This window comes from Bufo gargarizans, chromosome 4 (assembly GCF_014858855.1).
Source record: "Bufo gargarizans isolate SCDJY-AF-19 chromosome 4, ASM1485885v1, whole genome shotgun sequence".
In the NCBI taxonomy this organism is placed as follows: Eukaryota; Metazoa; Chordata; class Amphibia; order Anura; family Bufonidae; genus Bufo; species Bufo gargarizans.
Window position 1 is genome coordinate 455,494,720 of NC_058083.1, and position 20,094 is coordinate 455,514,813.

Consider the following 20,094-nt stretch of genomic DNA (forward strand, 5'->3'; position numbering starts at 1 on the left):
GGGCTACCACTGCTGTATGACCGTGTAATCTGCATCACCACCTCCGCAGTGTCCATGTTGTTCCGCTGCTGTATGACTTTGTAATCTGCATCACCACCTCCGCAGTGTCCATGGGCTACCACTGCTGTATGACCGTGTAATCTGCATCACCACCTCCGCAGTGTCCATGTTGTTCCGCTGCTGTATGACTTTTGAATCTGCATCACCACCTCCGCAGTGTCCATGGGCTACCGCTGCTGTATGACCGTGTAATCTGCATCACCACCCCCGCAGTGTCCATGTTGTTCCGCTGCTGTATGACTGTGTAATCTGCATCACCACCCCCGCAGTGTCCATGTTGTTCCGCTGCTGTATGACTGTGTAATCTGCAATCACCACCTCCGCAGTGTCCATGGGCTACCGCTGCTGTATGACCGTGTAATCTGCATCACCACCCCCGCAGTGTCCATGTTGTTCCGCTGCTGTATGTCTGTGTAATCTGCATCACCACCTCCGCAGTGTCCATGTTGTTCCGCTGCTGTATGACTGTGTAATCTGCATCACCACCCCCGCAGTGTCCATGGGCTACCGCTGCTGTATGACCGTGTAATCTGCATCACCACCCCCGCAGTGTCCATGTTGTTCCGCTGCTGTATGTCTGTGTAATCTGCATCACCACCTCCCGCAGTGTCCATGTTGTTCCGCTGCTGTATGACTGTGTAATCTGCATCACCACCCCCGCAGTGTCCATGGGCTACCACTGCTGTATGACCGTGTAATCTGCATCACCACCTCCGCAGTGTCCATGTTGTTCCGCTGCTGTATGACTGTGTAATCTGCATCACCACCCCCGCAGTGTCCATGGGCTACCGCTGCTGTATGACCGTGTAATCTGCATCACCACCTCCGCAGTGTCCATGTTGTTCCGCTGCTGTATGACTGTGTAATCTGCATCAGCCACACCGCACTGTCCATGTAGTAAAATGGTCATCACTAAAACAATAATCGAAATTTGTAATATTTTTTTTTAGAATAATATCTTTACAGAAACCGTAAAGAGATGGACCAGGTGAGTCTCTATATTAAAACAATTATATTTTTTATTCTACCAGGCAATGTATTAATTTGTTGGTTTAATTTACAGTACCGCAACTTTATTTCCGATGAGGAACCATGTACCATAACCATAGTACAGCTCACCGATTCCACTGTGTCTATTGAAAGTAATTACGACATTGTAGGTTGCTTTGAAGAGGACTACATAGATGGTGAAATAGTAAATCTACAGGTATTGCCTTTTTTTAGTATTGTGTATATTAAAAAAACTCTTGATGTAATTTCAAATGGTTTATTTTTATATTTAAATAGTCACTATTTGAAGATAATTTGGAAATTAATATTGAAGACGGGAAAGAACCAGACGATAACGCATGTGAAGAAATAAGCGGAGATGTTTCCCTAAATTCCAATAATAACGAAATTCAGGTAAATAAAAAAATTCAAATTTTTTATTTGATTATTAAATAATATTTGCTCATTTTTCGGTAATGAGCAATGCGGAGAAAGTATTTGGCAGTCGTGCAGGGCTGTTGTTGGCTGACAGAATCAATAAGTCAACTGTAAGGATGGACGTAGTAGATACGCAGCCTGATCCAGGGCTCTTCCTCCCTTATATATGCTATATATTAAAACTGTGCCTTGGTAGAAAAGGGGAAGAGTGTAAGTCATGAGGATGACACAAGGTGCAATGGATATTGTATCTCCTGTTCTTTTTATATTTTTGTACAATCATTATCATAAGATTATTTCAATGTCCAAAAATTGGGTGGTGCCAAACGATGCTTGTCTTGTTGTCCCTAGCTCAATAAAATTAGAACACTGCGAGATATTCCGATGATACTAATACATTATACTAAAATTTATTTTCTCTTAAAAGATGGACGAGTTATTGCAAGAGCTAAGATCAAAATTTGGACTATATTCCGGGGAAGAAGAATGTTTCCCCAGTAATCCGCTAATAAATGAGAATTTAGGTTATGAAGATTTCTTACCATTATGTTCAGAGAGCCGAATTGGCAGAGTCGACTGGTGTACATGTGAAAATTGTGTGACAATGCCCACCAACCTTGAATCGATATGTTGCAAAGAAGTTGAAAATGCAACTCCGTACATCTGTAGTTTCCAATGTATCACACAGCATGAATTTTTTTCTATTTTTTGTCAAAGAGAAGACACAGTCAACGTAGTTTTACGAATTGTGGGACAGTTACAAAGACCACCTCCCAAAAAACAAGAAAATCGGTAACGTATTGAAAAAATATTTTTTGCTTCCTAGTTTACTTTTTCATGGTCTGGCAGAATCACTAGTGGACACTAGTGATTATGTTATTTTACGTTCTAGAGCAGCGGTCTCAAACTGAATTTACCTGTTGGTTATAGGAGGCAAAGTATGGTTGAGGCTGTGACGCAATAAGGGATTTCTATTAGGGACAGCTGACGGGAGCTGCTGATTTGAGAAAATAAATTCTGCGCTAAAAGTACATTGTGAAAAAAAAAATTAACATTGGCAAACGTTCATGTTTTCTTCTCTGTTCCCTGTGTTATCTGCGTGCACCTGCAGTACTAGATGTCTAATGTTAGGGTTCACTTTTATTAACTTTGACCGGATGAGGAACCGTTGAGCTTTGCGAATTATAACTTATTTAGTTCTGCTCTGTGGTCATCTGACACAAATGAAGACTCAATCGAGGAATCGTTTCGGCCCTAGAATGGCCGGTCTTGAGAATAGTTGTTTAGATAGATGTACACTGGCTAATTTCCAAATTTATCTAGTGTAAGGACGCCTTCACACGAATGCACATTGCGGTCCAAAAAGCCAAGGGACATATTGCATGGAAGCCCCCACAAAGGGGATCCCGGCCACTTTCACTTTACATCTGCGTTTTAGCTATCCGTCCTAGAGCTCCGTCCTCGGGTCTCTTGGACGGAAAGCTACTGATCAGCATTCTTCTAATGCACCCTGAATGGAGAGAAATCCGTTCTGGATGCATCAGGATGTCTTCAGTTCTGGACCGGAACCTTTTTTGAGCGCAGCATGCTGTGCTTTTTGTTTGGTCAAAAAAAGTCTCAGTACTGAACCGAAGACATTCTGATGCATCCGGAACGGATTTGTCTCCATTCATGATGCGTTAGGAGAATCCTGATCAGTAGCTTTCCGTCCTAGAGTCCCAAGGACGGATCTCTTGGACGGAAAGCTAAAACGCAAGTGTGAAAGGGGCCTAAAGCACTCAATAGTGCTTCTGTAGTGTTCATTCAGTACTTCTGTTCCACATGTCAGAATATGCTGACCCATTGATGTAAATTTGTCCCCATCTGAGATGCATAAGGGCTAAGGAACCCACCAATTATGTAGTGGAACAGCAATTGCTGATCCACAATCATGGCACGGGAAAAATATCCTTCAGTAACAATGCCATCATACTTATAATAAAACATTACATTAATGTGATTGATTTTTGAAGACTCAACCAAAAATAGATTATGTTCTAATCTAATTATGTAAAGAAATTTTTATTAAGTTATATTTTTTAATCTTTACAGGCACCATCGTAAAATTGCCTACAGATCTTTCACAGCCTGGGTTCATGGATACCTAGGCATTGGTAATCGCAGACCTATACCTTCTTGTGTAGTTAATAAAGTGCGTACTTGTTTTCCTGACCCTGATAGTGAATATACTGGATTCAAGGAATGCAACGATCACCCCGCTGAATTTATGGCATTCGAGTAAATCTTATATAGTAGTTCAATAAATGTTAAAAATAAGTTTAAAAATGTTTTTTTTTATTGAAATAAAATAAAGATTAACAAACAATTCTGTTATTTGTATACATAATTCACAATATTTATTTGAAAACGGGTGGACAAAAATTTGACAATGCTATTTGTTAACACCAAACATTTTTTGACAAATTAAACTATATTATTTGAATTTTATTTGTTATAATCATTATTTTAATATATATATATATATATATATATATATACACACACACACACATACATATATATATACACACATACATGTGTATATCGATATAAATAATATATATATATATATGTGTATATATATATATATATATATTATTTTTTTAAAATGGCCTCCAACCATCCCCTTCTAGCCATTCCTGTCACTCACCAATTATTTTTACTATTGGTATACTGTGTTTTATGAACCAGTCACCTATGAATTCTGTACTAAGATACCGGCAGGGCCAGTTAGGGTGCAGCGATAGCATGTCTTTAATAATCTGGTTCGAAATTTGATTATAAAAAAATTAAAAGCTATAAAGAAAATTTATTTTCTGTCACCTACGATGCAGGATTCTGGATCCAAGTCAATAAGTCAACCTTCTGAATTGCCAATTAACTAAATAACCAAATAATTTGACTTAACATGTTTTATTAAGAATTCAATTTTTGAATTGAACCTTTCCCCAGGATTTGGTTTATAGAGCTGGGGACATGGGCTTTTAGATGGCCGGTGGCACATCTGCAGTACCCAGTCCCCATTGCTCTATGTGATTCTATGGCGGCCAACAATTGTTTTTAGAGATATGTAAATGAACTAGATATGACTCCAATGTCCGGAGAGGAGTCATATTTTCATTATCTCCTGACACGGGAGTGATATCTGGTTAATTTGCTTATCTCTAAAATTATTTTTCAGCCGAGAAAAAAGCACATTGAGCTATGGGGACTGGGGGCTTCTAGATGTGCCAACGGCCGTCTAGAAGCCCATGTCCCCAGCTCGATACACAAAATCCTGGAGACAGGTTCCCTATAAAAAAAGATTCTCGAAATTATACCCGGCGTATTAGAGACGTGACGCTACTTACAACCTGTTCCTGCTGGTTGCTTGGTAACAAATTCACATTTCTCTGTTTCATCTAAAAATAACACACACAGTATATAAATAGTATAAATTTTTTTTTTTTTTTCACATGCATCTGTCTGCGGCGTGAATCAAGCTCCAAGTGAGAGTGGGATCCTTTAATGTTTATCCAAAATATTCAAACTCATAGTAAATGTCGGAAGTCTATAACTGAACTTTATTAGTCAAATTCAAGTTTATAGTTTTATATGGTTAAGATTGCGTAGAGAAACGGACATTCACGGGCACATAGAACTTGATTCACACTGCCGACTAATTCATCTGAAAAAAATTAAAAAATAAACAATTTTATTGTAAAAACATTTTTAACAAAAAATTCTTAGTAATAATATAACATATTTATGGTTGCTTGGGAGAGGAACGTATTCGGACACTTGCATTCCTAAGAAAAAAAAATAAAAAGATGTTTGCCTCTTTGCAAAATTTAAGGAATGTATGTAAGACTTTAAAACATCACTCACCATCAACAGTAACTGCATTATCATAACACAGTATGATTGATTGTAGTTCCATTCGTGATATAAAACTTATATAACTTCTAAGAGAAAAAATAGAAAATAAAATAAATATATATATTTATATATATATAAATATATATCCATATATATATATACATATGAGCAAGAGAGAGAGAGAAAGAGTATCACACTCACACTTAGGCCTCTTTCACTCTTGTGTTGTGAAGATGAGGCGAGCACTTCAGTGGCCGGAAGTGCACGCCTGATCCAGCTCAACGCTAGTGAACTGAAAACATTTGAAGACGTATCAGTCTTCAAAACAAATTCAGTGTTACCGTGGCCGCCAGGATGCTACTAGCGTCCAGGATTCAATAGTAGTGGTGGGGAGGGAGGGAGCGGCATACTTAGAGTCCGAGCGGCTCACGTGGTGCTCCTGTATGACGTCAGAGCTCCCCACGCGCATGGATCACTTGATCTATGCACTGGGGCGCCCTGATGTCATCCTGGAGCGCCCAGGGAGCACAACGTGGAATGCAAGTATGTCGCTCCCCCTACTCTTTTCTATGGCAACCAGGACTTTAGCGTCCAAGCTTCCTTAGTAACCATTCACATATAGCTAAACGTTGGATAAGACGGTGCGAGGAAACAACGTTTAACTAAAGGGTTGGTCCGGAATAATGAATTTCAATGGGCATTAATTCTGGATCCGTTCTTCCAACATGCATTCATGATTTTTGGCTGGATAAAAATCCATAACATGCTGCGGATATTGATGCGGCCAAAAAACGTCTCAGTACTAAGCTGAGGACATCCTGATGCATCGTGAAGGGATTTCTCTCCATTGCGGATGCATGGGGATTATCCTGGTCAATAGATTTCTGTCCAAGAGAGCAGAGGACGGATCTCTAGGACGGATAACAAAAAAAGCTAGTGTGAAAGAGGCCTTTTTTTTATATGGTGTGTATAATCCAAATGTACAACTATATAACATGTCTGTACTCACCGTTGGAATATAAGAACCAAAAAAAGACAATCATGGTTGTTCATTCTAAGTAGAAACAGGCATCAAGTGTGGTCAGTCCATAAGAGACTTGATTTCTCTCCTGGAAGACACTAACAAAATGATTAACGAGATAACCATAACACCATAAACAAAAACTTTTTTTATTTTTTTAACCGGTATTGTTTTGTAAATTAACTGTGAAGAACCATTATTTTGAATTTTTTATAAAGAGGTTCTATTTTTCGCTGTAACGAAATCGATTAATTTGCATTCGCCTGATTTCAGCTTTATTAGGCCGCTCCATATTTGCTATGTTAGGAGGTAGTGATGCAGTTCGACTTTCCCAATCGTGTGAGATTTTACCACCTGCCATCTTGAGTACATCATCAATAATATCATACATAAATTCAACCGATAACTTCTCGTATACATTGCGGACGATCCAACGAGATCTTCCTTTTGGGACAAACAACTTTGTTCTTCTTGCTCCGACCGCTTCAGTGTTGGAACGTGAAAATTTGACTGTGGCCTGTTTTCTTCCGGTATTGTTATTATGGGTTAAAACCGCTAACTTTGTTCGAGCCTCCATTCCATCCATCCCGAAATGAATCCGCTTGGTGCGATACTTCAACGCCAAACTGTGGAAATTCTCCAGTGCACCAGTGTGACATCCATGAATAAGATGCGGCATATCATTTTGAAATTGCTGACTTGTCACAATCTTCTCTATGTTTGTAAAAGGAGGAGTGTCTTTGATGATCCATAAGTAGCGTTTTTCTTCATCACCATCTTCAATAGTTTTATGAGCACACTTGCTGTACAGATTTGCTTCCCACTGGTGCTGGTTGCAGATGTGATGCAGTAGTGAAAACCACTTTTCCTTGAATAGGTCGACGTTATTCTGACTTGTTTTGACACACCACCAGAAGTGAAGACCGATCTTGTCAATCCAGGGAGCTATTTGCTTGCATAATTTCATTTTTGAAACTTTAGTGAGTTTTTTTTTAATGGATTTTGAATAGTGCCATATGTCAAATTGATGGTTGATCTGGGGGTAATTGGTTTTCATCATCTTTCGAATCCCGACATGTCGATCCGATGCAAATATCTGTATTTCCATGCCCTTCTCAAGTAGACGATCCATGACGATTCCAAATCCATGTTTCTCCATTGCAACGGAGGATGAACACTGGCTACGTTGAACCACTTCAAAATCAAGAATAGTATCTGTGACACAGTCCATCATAGTGTAAACACAGTATTTTGCACTGTGGCCGGGACTGTCACACTGACCATCTCCAGATATGCTCAATTTCTTAGTTTTGCGGGCGTCAAGGTTAGACTGCTGGTTCTGTTTCCATGCCTTGTCAATTGATGGAAAAATAAAATTGGTCTGATACCTGTAATATGTTTTTTCTGAAATACTTACCACATACAATAAGTTAAAAAATTCGTTAATTTTTTGGAAATTTGAACCGCTAAGTAATAGGGAGGCAGCTAGTTGAATATTGCCAGAAGCATACTTACCAACTCGTGGCTGGGTTTCAAAAATTTCAAAATAATGACCTGCATAGCATTTTCCTGTATACTTACAATATGATCCATCAAAGGTTTTTTTAAAATTTTGGACAAGATAATTGCAATTAGGTTGACCTTGACATCTCACTTTGTAAATTAGATTTTCAAGATGGGATTCAAAAACTAGTAGTTTTCGTTGGTTCACTTGCTCTTTTTCGTCTTGTACTGTAAGTTCTGGTGCTTTGATAACAGTGTCCTGGTAGATTATTGGCGCTAATTCTTCCAGTTCTGATTCGAAAAAGCTCGACACGTTTGGTACATAATCACTATTGTCTTGTCCGTCTTCCGAATCTTCTTTATCATTGTCTTCATCCTCAATGCAATCTTCAGCAATCGGCGATAGAGGTGTAAAACAAGATGAAAAATCTTCATCCATTTGAGGGACAAAATCTTGATTGAAAGACATCCTATTTTGCCTCTTCTTTAGTGGAGATTCTGATTCGTCCCTCTGCTTCCCGGGGTTTGGAGTCGAAATTGAATGAATATTCCGTTCACTACCTACTTCAATATACTTACGTGGACTGACACTTTCGAAATCAGACTTAGGAAGTATGACGCTGTTTAGCAAAGATAACTCTGTTTGAGTGGCGACATCCATTGTTCTTACAGAAGATATTTCCAAGGAGGCATCACTTCTGATTTGTCCTGTCAGATCTTCCTCTGGATTACCTGTTTTTGATTGCAGACATCTTTTCCTTTTTGATGGTCTAGCCAGTTGTAGATTTTCGGATAACAATATGTCTCCCTTTTCAAAAGAAAAAATTGTTGGAATAGCGTTGGGATAAAGTACACGACCATGGTGTGTAATTTTGTAGCTGTCTTCAGTAAAATGTAGGGAGCAGAGGCGATATTTATTGTTTTTGTTTTCTTCTAGAATTTTTTGGGCTAGTTGGTCAATATCCAAAAAATCCTGCGGTATCTGTTGGAGCCAGAGTTTTATACTATCTTTTTGCTTTGGAAAGCAATGAAGTATCACGTCATCCCCAATTTTTTTTTTTACTGTTCGGCTACTGCACTGTTGGATAACACAGCTAGGCATTTTTTTCAATGAAATTGACCTAAAAATAAATAAATAAATAAAAAAAAAAAAGAAATTATTAGAATGAGGGTTGTAACTATATTCATAACTGGCCAAGTAAAAAAAAGCTGAGGTAAAAATTGAACCACAATCTGGGGGTTCAAAAACACATATAAGACAAACAGGAGAACAGCCGGGGCATTCAGTTCTTAAAATATGTTACTAAATATGATGCTGCAGTAGTGAGATAATTTATTTTTAATACACGGCCAGCGTTACTTTATGTCCAGGCTTGGAGTCAAGGGGGCAGGGTCCTACTTGCTTCACGTCTCGCTTACCATTCCCCCATTTCCCATCCCTTCACTGTGATTGCCAGCGCTTAGGCCTAACAGCAGGCTGGCTTCTCCTAACAGAGAATTCTGTAACATATACGAAAACAGAATCCCCCTGCTGTACTATTGACGGTCGTGTCGAGGGTTTTGAACCACTGTTTCTGGTGACAGTTTAACTTCATAGCGCTCTAAACAACAATGATTAATAGGATGTAAATTATGTAGTCATTTTAAATAGTAAATAGAAATTAGTGCCTTGCCGTTTTTTTGCTAGCGAGAGCATTCAATATTCTATTTTCGCGCAATCACATTGTGTATCTATGTCCACAACAGTAATAACATCTATATGGACTAAGAGGTTGTAGAAGGCTTTTTGTCCATATGTACAATTGAAAAACAAACATTTACATTCTTTTAGACAAAAAATAGTCATCACAACTCCAGTGATTCGCCAGATAAAACACTAGACTTGAGAAATGCCTCCCTCAACTATAAATATGGATGGATGATTTACATCCTATACTCAACTCGTGTTCTGTTTATTGTGACTATCATTCATACCCATCATGTAATATTTTTTTCCTCTCACAGTTGAGAAATATTTATATTACTAAAGCAATTATCCAAATACATATAGATTAAAATGTTTTTTTTTTCTTACCATCTGTCAAGTATGGTTTTGGCTGTTGAGTGTCTTTCAATTTAATATTCGAAACTTACCTTTCACTAAAAGATACAGTAATACCTACGGTTTTATTCCAGTCAACCTATCCTTTAAATATAAAAAAAGGAAAGAATTAATATTAATTATTTACTTTTTTAATTATAAAAAAAAAAGGTCAAATTCAAAAGGGCGTAACTCTCCCTATGACAGTTTCATTAGCCACAATTGCATAGCAACAAAAAAAGGACAGGGGTGCAAAGCCATTTTAAATCACGGCAGGGGATAAGTTCATTTCAATGCCTCATAAACGCGTCCAAATTAGGACTATAAATCCTAAACTGCGGAAATGAAGGATGGGAAGAACAGTACAGAAAAACTATAGAGTGCTATCAGAGATTGCTTTCCATCCTTTTGCTTTATTTTTTTGTATAAAGGATGGATCTTGCAATCCCATTCCCGCTTCCATGCGGTATGTGTCCGTACCTTGTGCCACGCAATTTGTTGGACGTAGCACGAAAGACATACGTCCGTGTGAATTCGACCTTATAATAATGATATAATAGTTGAACTGGTAATTACCTGCAAGCATGAACACAAAAATATTACTTCTTGTCCATCCGATTTTGGAAAGGTAAACAGAAACCTGAATAAATTAATTTTATTTAAAAAAAAAGGGATTAAAAAATTAGGGAAAAAAAAATATATACATTTTTGGCTAAATAACATTACATTGTGAAACTACATGGACACTGCGGAGGTGGTGATGCAGATTACACAGTCATACAGCAGCGGAACAACATGGACACTGCGGGGGTGGTGATGCAGATTACACAGTCATACAGCAGCGGAACAACATGGACACTGCGGAGGTGGTGATGCAGATTACACAGACATACAGCAGCGGTAGCCCATGGACACTGCGGGGGTGGTGATGCAGATTACACGGTCATACAGCAGCGGTAGCCCATGGACACTGCGGGGGTGGTGATGCAGATTACACAGTCATACAGCAGCGGAACAACATGGACACTGCGGAGGTGGTGATGCAGATTACACAGACATACAGCAGCGGTAGCCCATGGACACTGCGGGGGTGGTGATGCAGATTACACAGTCATACAGCAGCGGAACAACATGGACACTGCGGAGGTGGTGATGCAGATTACACGGTCATACAGCAGTGGTAGCCCATGGACACTGCGGGGGTGGTGATGCAGATTACACAGTCATACAGCAGCGGAACAACATGGACACTGCGGAGGTGGTGATGCAGATTACACAGACATACAGCAGCGGAACAACATGGACACTGCGGGGGTGGTGATGCAGATTACACGGTCATACAGCAGCGGTAGCCCATGGACACTGCGGGGGTGGTGATGCAGATTACACAGTCATACAGCAGCGGAACAACATGGACACTGCGGAGGTGGTGATGCAGATTACACAGACATACAGCAGCGGAACAACATGGACACTGCGGGGGTGGTGATGCAGATTACACGGTCATACAGCAGCGGTAGCCCATGGACACTGCGGAGGTGGTGATGCAGATTACACAGTCATACAGCAGCGGAACAACATGGACACTGCGGGGGTGGTGATGCAGATTACACAGTCATACAGCAGCGGAACAACATGGACACTGCGGGGGTGGTGATGCAGATTACACGGTCATACAGCAGCGGTAGCCCATGGACACTGCGGAGGTGGTGATGCAGATTACACAGTCATACAGCAGCGGAACAACATGGACACTGCGGAGGTGGTGATGCAGATTACACGGTCATACAGCAGTGGTAGCCCATGGACACTGTGGAGGTGGTGATGGAGAGTTTTAGCGTCAATTTCCCTTTGTCCTGGTTACCGTTTTGTCCCCAAGAATGCTTGATTACAATATTTGCCAGATTTCACTGTAGGTTAGAATAAAGGATGCAGGAGGAGCGGGGGTTATAAAAGTGCCCCTTTACACTGCTTGTGGGAGAATATGTGTTGACGCTGGTGAGAGTGCCCCTTTACACTGCCTGTGGGAGAATATGTGTTGACGCTGGTGAGAGTGCCCCTTTACACTGCCTGTGGGAGAATATGTTTTGACGCTGGTGAGAGTGCCCCTTTACACTGCCTGTGGGAGAATATGTTTTGACGCTGGTGAGAGTGCCCCTTTACACTGCCTGTGGGAGAATATGTGTTGACGCTGGTGAGAGTGCCCCTTTACACTGCCTGTGGGAGAATATGTGTTGACGCTGGTGAGAGTGCCCCTTTACACTGCCTGTGGGAGAATATGTGTTGACCATGCCTGTGGGAGAATATTTCTTAATACTGTTGCACTGATTAAAAAACGTGCCTCTTATTGAATGCTGCTATTAGATTACTTTGAATCGAAAAATTGTGGGTAGTGTTTTATTTTAGGGCATTTTAGTGGGGTACTTGAAAGCTGAGGTGGTAGGAGCGGATTGATTTTTTCCAGGTTCCTGATGCAATGTAAAAAAAAAAAAAGTGCCCATGATTTAATTCAAATATTATAATGAGCCGTTTTACATACACTTAATTCATACCAAAACGTCCTTGAATACCTAAAACGTCCTTGAATACCTTAGAAGTCTTGAATTATAGCAGGAGTGTGACCCCCTGTGCGCCTTGCCTCTGCGGCTTGCGTGCTGGAGATCACGTAGGCTGCGTAAATATGCCGGGCGCGGGCGCGTTTGATACAGGATGTCGGGCGCATGCGCAGTGCGGCGAAAGTAAGACGGCGCGTAGTACGCGCGGCAGTCGGGACCGCGCTCCTGCCGCCCTTTACTGCGCATGCGGCCGTTGAGCGCGGTCCCGGATTCGGAGTTGGGCTGTCAGTAACAGAGGCAGGGGGCGGGGAGAGGGCCATGTAAGACGCCGAGGCCGCTGCCCCCGTGACTTCAAGCCTGACTTGATGCACGGGGCAGCAGCTGAATATAACATCGATTTCTGAATGAGCAGACATGCGGCAAAACGAACAAAAAGTGCATCAAGAAACGAGTATACAGCACTATAAGGTACTGTAAACGGCTTAATAGGCGATTTTTGGGTGACAGGTTCCCTTTAAGTGATCCACTTTGTTTGTGAGGAGATGATGTCACTGACAACCTCCAGGAAGAGCTAGTTCCTTCAATTCTTAAATTGTAGCTATTGTACTGAAACAACAGCTGCTCCTAAATTGTATTCCAGTCCTTCAAGTAACTCTTTTTCTGTGATTTTATTAAAAAGGCGCATTCCACCAGTATGGCTAATTGCCTTCCTTTTCTCCTAATAGAGATAGTTAATTTAATTTGACATCATCCAGCTTTTTATTTATTCTGTAGACCATTGCCATCTAGCAAAATTGGGTGAGATTCCTTGCCAATCAGATATTCATTAGTGATGAGCGGCAGGGGCTATATTCGAATTAGCAATATTTCATGAATATTTGGGTGAATATTCGTCAAATATTCAAGAATTCGAGATTATTTTCTTGATCGGGAAAAATCGGCAATGTAATATTTGCGTAATGCACGCGAAATACAGGCGTGGGTTACTTTTGCTACATTTTCCAAGCTGCTAGAAGTTTCCTGAGACTGGAGAAAATGGTTTGCACGGCAGAACATTACACTAGCTTTATATGCAGTTAGAGTGCTCCAATATATTAGCGATTGTGCAAATCGGCACTAACGATGCAAATATTTTGGCGCAAAACGTGAAACTTCACATTTTAGCAGGTCTGCATGTATGGACAGCAGAACCTATCACACTACCTAACACACTGCACCAGCTACACTATATCAGGATATAACCTACACTGACTATCTCCCACTAACTGTAATATATATATATATATAAGCTATCTAACTATCTATTTAATGTAGCGTGGAAAGCACAGAGCACAGCAATGTCACTGCTCTCTCTCTCAGAACTTAAAAAAACTGCAGAAAATAGCTGCTGGTGAGGTTCTTATATAGTAAGGGGTAGGCAACTTTCCTATTGGCAGCTAGGGATGTTGCTAAGCTCATCCAAAGACATTGCAGCCTTCTCATTGGCCCACAAGCAAGAAGGTGTGTTACTGATGAAAAAAAAAAGTACAATATTTGAAATTACGAATATATATCACTATATTCTAAATATTTGCAAATTCTCAAAAAGCCGATATTCGCGATTAATATTCGTGATTCGAATAGTCATGATCAACACTAGTGGTCATACACATTAGCAGCTGAATCTGACAATGATCTGCATATAAATATCTCATGTCTATAGGCAGATTAAACAATTGAAACATTTTAGGCTACTTTCACACATGTGACACAGCAATCCGGCAAATAACAGCCTGCTGGAGTTCTCTGGATCCAGCAGAGATGGATAATGCTGCGTGCCTGCTGGACCCCATTACCTATCATGGAAACTGGTGGGGGATCTGGCCGGAATTTGGTAGAATAAAAACGCTACATGCAGCAATTATATGAACAGCCGAAACCCCTGCATTTATGCTGGGGCGGGGACGATTCCTCACTGTTCCGATCATAGACAATGGGGTTAGATAGGCAAGTGGCACTATCCGTCTATGCTGCATCCAGAGAACTCTTGCAGGCTGTTCTCTGCCAGAACGACCTGCCGGATTGCTGTGCTGCATGTGTGAAACTAGCTTTAACGAAGCCATGCATCTTCAATATTCTTTGGCTGATAGCTATTCCTCCCGGCTCCCCTGTAGGCATGCATGCTCAACTTGGCCTGGCTAAGCAATGAGCATGCAGGTATCCTCAATGAGAAGAGGGGGATAAGCCACTGCCAGACATCTCCTATGAGAACAAAGAATCGGGCATGTTAAAATCCAACATCTGCTACTGTAGGAGACACCTGCTTCTGGGGGCCAAACATTCCAAAATTGTCAGGTATGGCTAACATTCTTTTAACGAAGTTACAGGCCTTCAAAGAGAAGACCTTTTCTCTTCTATTGTACTCTATGTAAAACCACTTGTTTCCCCATGCTCTGGCATGAGCAAACATCCTTGTGCTACCCATACATCTCTAACTGCTGTTGGACAAATCCTTGTTTGGCTGACAGCTATGCCTCTTATCTGAGTTTGCATGTAATTTCCGTCGGGACTGGGATTTATCTCATATGGGAACAAAGGACTAAGCATATTAGAATCCTACATGTTTGATCTGCTTAAAAAAGCTGAGATATAAATGTATAAAATACATGTTTTCCTGAATCTTTTCCAACAAAACTATATAATCAATCTACTCAGCTTCTCCTGCTCTAAAACATGGTACCTGCAGATTGCACTGCATTTTGTGGAGACAGGTCCTCTTTAAATATGTATCAACAATCCATCAAAGCAATTCTACTTTTCTAGACGTTAGATAAGGAGAATTAGTTTCAGAGCTACATCATCTTAATCAAGATCATGGGTAAAAAGTGGAGAGTTTAAATTCTCATGACCTCCATAAAAATTACTTAAAATGTTGATTTAGAGAATATTATGGAAAGTTAAAATAGGCATGCTATGTATGCATGGTATTACTTGCAGAACTGCCCAGTGTTTTTTCTCATCCTCCCTGGCCTACAAAAATAGATACCATATCTCTTCATACTGTACTTACACAGGGAATGTTTCTAGGCTCTCTGAGAATGTATGCTAACATGAATATCCAAATATTCTGATATCAGAAAGCTTTTCACAGGCATCTTATTCTTAACTAAGTCATATATTATTATTTTTTAAACAAAAGAAAGGAAGCAGAGGAAAGGCTAGTCTTTAATATCCCCTTTAACTGAACACAAGATTACAAAATAACAGCTCTGAGGAGCAAGAAAAAATATTGTCGGGCAGAGGCGTACAGGAAGTTGTGTTTCTTGAAGAAGAATAGGATCAACGACAACACAGGATGCAAGCAGACCTCTACTATAGGAAGAAGGATATATATTTCTAATGACACTCTCTAGACACCCACTTCTTAACTGCACTTGGCTTTGTAGCAACTTCTTCATTTTCTTTGTGAGAAGACACCACCAAGAAAAGATCTAGAGGAGAATAGAAAATAATGGTCACTTCAATATCCGTACTTGCCTTTTTGGTATCCTTACTTTTCACATATGCCATACCTAAGAAAGAGCAAAGTGAAGCCATCTGTTCTAAAGATGCCTGTTACACAGTCCACCTGAGCCAGGAGATATTTTCAGAAGCAAGTAAAGAGTGTGTTAACCGAGGAGGGAACCTTCTGACCATACAAACTAAAGGTGAAGCTGAGCATGTTCACAGTTTACTTTGGAAATTCACCAACATTGCACCATTGGTTCGCCCATTAAAGCTTTGGATTGGACTGCAGCTAAAGTTAAAGTCCTGTGTTGTTAGAAATGAAACTTTAAAAGGGTTTTCGTGGATCACAGATAATGAAGATGCAAAGGAAGGTCAGTTCTCCAACTGGCTGACTGAACCAAAGGCAACTTGCACCAAGAGAAAGTGCGTGAGTATGAAACTGCAGAAGGACTCACCTGATAATTACAAATGGTCGGACGAGTTATGCTCTTTCCACGCTGATGGCTACATCTGCAAATTCAACTTTCAGGGCATGTGCCAGCGGGTTGTTCTTGCTGGCCCAGGATCTGTTGAATATGATACCCCTTTTGATTTTAAAAGTTCTTCTTTGGACCTAGTTCCGCATGGCTCTTCAGCGTCTGTGTTTTGTGGGCACAATGGAGAACATACAGGAACTTTGTTATTTTGTCTGAAATCAGATGAAACTAATCTGTATCAGTGGGGTAATTCTCGCTTGGACAAAAAATCAAATAAACCCTTTTGTGCTTCTGAGGAACTGGGCTGTAAGTATAATAAAGGTGGATGTGAACATGAATGTGTAGAGTTCCCGCTAAACAAATCCCTCTCCTGTAGATGTAAAGATGGCTATGTGTTAGCACCCGACCTGGTGTCCTGTGTTCCACCTGACCACTGCCAGTCTAATCCATGTGAGCAGAAATGTATAAACCACCAAAATGGCTTTGAATGTTTATGTTCTAGTGGCTTTGCGTTAGCAGAAAACAGAGAAAATTGCATAGATGTCGATGAATGCTTGATTGGACCTTGCAGCCAGACATGTATCAATACTTTAGGAAGTTTCTACTGTAAATGTAATACTGGATTTCAACAGCAAGGAATACATTGCATTGACATTGATGAATGCATCAACTCTGATTGCTCTCAAAGCTGCCTCAACACACATGGATCTTACCTCTGCTCCTGCAATAGCGGTTACACCATCAGCAGTGACAATACTACCTGCTTAGATATAGATGAGTGTGCTCACTCTCCGTGTGCCAGCTTCTGCCACAACACCCATGGGAGTTATCTTTGCTCTTGTCCAAAGGGAATGCTTTTATCATCTGATAGCATATCATGTATTCCAGCACATCACAATGCAGAGGCTTTCACTAGTGGTGATATAAATGAAGGTCTGGAGCCAGAAGAAGCCACCAGCAGCAGTACCGACAAACCTACGCCAAACTTTACAGATCTAACTATAGATGTGCAGGATCACAGAGAAACTGGACAAATAATGCCGTCTACACCCATGCCACAAGAAACTGGCACATTCCCTGGTAATAGTTTTGTTAATCTGGTAACAAGTGGTCAAGAGGGCATCCCGAACACAGTGCTATTAGTAAGTATACTATGTGCCTGTGCTGTGTTGTTGCTCATGACTATCATTGGGGGGGTCATATGTCGCAGAAAGAGGAATGCAAAGAAAAACGAGACTGAGAAGCCAACAAGTGCAACAGATAACTACTGCTGGGTCCCAGATCAAAAGGGGGATAAAGCTTTAAATAATGACTACAGGTGACCTCACCTCTCATATATATATATATATGGATACATGCATTGCTGTAGTGAATATGATTTGCAGAGCTTTGCTTGTAGATAGTGTTTTCATTTTATTTTTATTACCTATACAAGCATTTTGGCTTTTTTTTTATTGCTGATAACCATGACTGACTTCTTGATGTCAAAGGGGTCGATTCCTGGTTTTGCTCCTTAAAAGGTTCAATACTGATGGCCTATAATGTGATTGAGGTCTGACTCCTGGCCGTGGTTTTCTGCGGCCTGCTCACAGCATACTAAGCACATTGTGGCCATTCACATAATTAATTGAGCTGTACATAGGCCAAGTGACCAATGAAAGTGAGATCATTGGCCTAAGAAGAGGCTGCGTCCTCTTCGAAGAACTGATTGGCAGGGGTTCCAGGAGCTGGGCCCCCACCAACATGATATTGATGACCTATCATGAGAATAAGTCTTCATTATTGAACTACTGAAAACCCTCTTTGAACCCCTTTCTGTAAATGAAGCTTATTCACTGTAGGAACTATTAAGCTGGATTTACACAGGTCAATGTTCAGGCCGATTATCGGAAAGGAACGTTCCTATGAATGCTCGTTCTGGATAATCTGCCCACCTAAAAGTGCAAAACGCTTGTACATTGGGTGAAATGACCTGAGGTGAGGACATTGTTCCCAGGCAGCAGATCGTTCTGTCTGAACAGTGATCTGCTTCCTAGGAGCAATGATTATGTATGGGGACAAGCAATAGCATCAGCCATCACTCGTCCTCATACTGTGGGGGTGAACACTGCATGTAAACACAGTGCTTTACCCCACTTATCGTGCACTTCCTTCCCGTCAATTAGCTGCTACGCGCAGCATCTAAATGAGCCTTTAATGTTATGCAGCTTTCTAATGTACTTTGAGTATTTCTTCCATTTTCAAGTCTCTGCCAGGGACTAGAAGCATTTATTGTAAATATATTATTGTACATTATGCAATCAATACGGCAAAAGAAAAAATGTTTGGTAATCTTGACAGCCAGTTGAAAAAGTCGTATTGCTCTCAATAGCAGAAACAAAATAATAGCCTTGCAGTTATCCAATGGCTAACTGAAATACCGTAAAAGAAATGACAGTATGGCCACTTTCACACAGTCAGTATTTTTCATCAGTAAGGGTCTATTCACAAGTCCGCAAAAGGGTCCGCACCTGTTCCGCAATTTTGCGGAACGGGTGCGGACCCATTCATTCTCTATGGGCCCGGACGTGAAGCGGAGAGCACACTATGTGCTCTCCGCTTCCGCATTTGCGGAGTGCGGCCCCGAACTTCCGGTCCGCAGTTCCGCAAAATATAGACCATGTCCTATTATTGTCCGCAGCTGCGAACAAGAATAGGCATTTCTATAGGGAGTGCCGGACGGGTGTGTTGCGGATCCGCAACACACCACGGACGTGTGAATGGACCCTAATTATGAGCCAAAACCAGGAGCGGAACCTAGACAAAGATAAGGTGTAATGGAAAGATTGCCACCTGTTTTGTGTTTTGGACACGCACCTGATTTTGGCTTAAAATACAAAAACAGAGACTAAATGCCGACTATGTGAAACTATGTGAAGTCGAAACATTTTCAAGACTAAATCGGTCTCTACTTATGAGGCATAGTAAAACAAATTATCTAAGGAAACAGCACACAACAGAACACAAAAAAAGCTTGGAGAGCAAGGGTACGGCCACACGGTCAGATTTCCAAAAGCGATTTTGAAAGCTAAAACCAGAAGTAAATTAAAAAAAATTAAAAATTATAAGAAGTAGTATCTGTCTTTTCTACTTTTTCTACTTTTATAATTCACTCCTAATTTTGGCTTTTAAAACTGCACCAGGAAACATAACCGTGTGGCTGTACCTTGTAAAACCTTTTTACCCCGATTGATAATTAGCCAAACGAGCGCCCATTCGAAAGCTCAGACCCCATCATTGCTAATCATTACTGATCATCAGTGACAAACACTCCTTTGTTATCGGGAATTGCATCTTTGAAAGAAATGATGGCAGCGCATTGTCCTATCTAAACAGGGGACGTACAACTGGGGTGGGGGTACGAATGATTGTTAATGCACATTAATGGCTGAATGCTCATTGCCCCCTCTAATCATTGTAAAATGAAAATGGAAGTAATAATGAGCGCCCATCAACTTGCACATCGCTAATCAGCTCATGTTGTGGGCAGAATATCTGCCCATAAAGGACCTCTAATTAGAGGACTGATAGTCATTGGAATATTTTACC

General features: G+C 40.6%; 3 protein-coding genes across 3 annotated transcripts; 2 read left to right on the forward strand and 1 right to left on the reverse strand.

Annotated features, from left to right (window-relative positions):
* Positions 1 to 1,015: 1,015 nt before the first annotated feature.
* On the forward strand, positions 1,016 to 3,769 carry LOC122935490. The gene is made up of 5 exons (XM_044291254.1): positions 1,016 to 1,048; positions 1,124 to 1,267; positions 1,348 to 1,464; positions 1,916 to 2,280; positions 3,580 to 3,769. Exons 1-5 carry the CDS (start codon positions 1,040 to 1,042, stop codon positions 3,767 to 3,769), a joined length of 825 nt encoding a protein of 274 aa, XP_044147189.1. The 5' UTR covers positions 1,016 to 1,039.
* Positions 3,770 to 5,264: 1,495 nt separating this feature from the next.
* Positions 5,265 to 17,347, reverse strand: LOC122934236. Its single transcript, XM_044289550.1, has 7 exons — positions 17,220 to 17,347; positions 16,486 to 16,668; positions 15,945 to 16,014; positions 10,566 to 10,629; positions 6,395 to 10,094; positions 5,395 to 5,471; positions 5,265 to 5,315 (listed from the first exon to the last, which is right to left on the reverse strand). Exon 5 carries the CDS (start codon positions 9,009 to 9,011, stop codon positions 6,630 to 6,632), a length of 2,382 nt encoding a protein of 793 aa, XP_044145485.1. The 5' UTR covers positions 9,012 to 10,094; positions 10,566 to 10,629; positions 15,945 to 16,014; positions 16,486 to 16,668; positions 17,220 to 17,347; the 3' UTR covers positions 5,265 to 5,315; positions 5,395 to 5,471; positions 6,395 to 6,629.
* On the forward strand, positions 15,734 to 19,065 carry LOC122934237 (complement component C1q receptor-like). The gene has a single exon (XM_044289551.1). The coding sequence runs from the start codon at positions 16,035 to 16,037 to the stop codon at positions 17,826 to 17,828; it is 1,794 nt and encodes a 597-aa protein (XP_044145486.1). The 5' UTR covers positions 15,734 to 16,034; the 3' UTR covers positions 17,829 to 19,065.
* Positions 19,066 to 20,094: the final 1,029 nt, after the last annotated feature.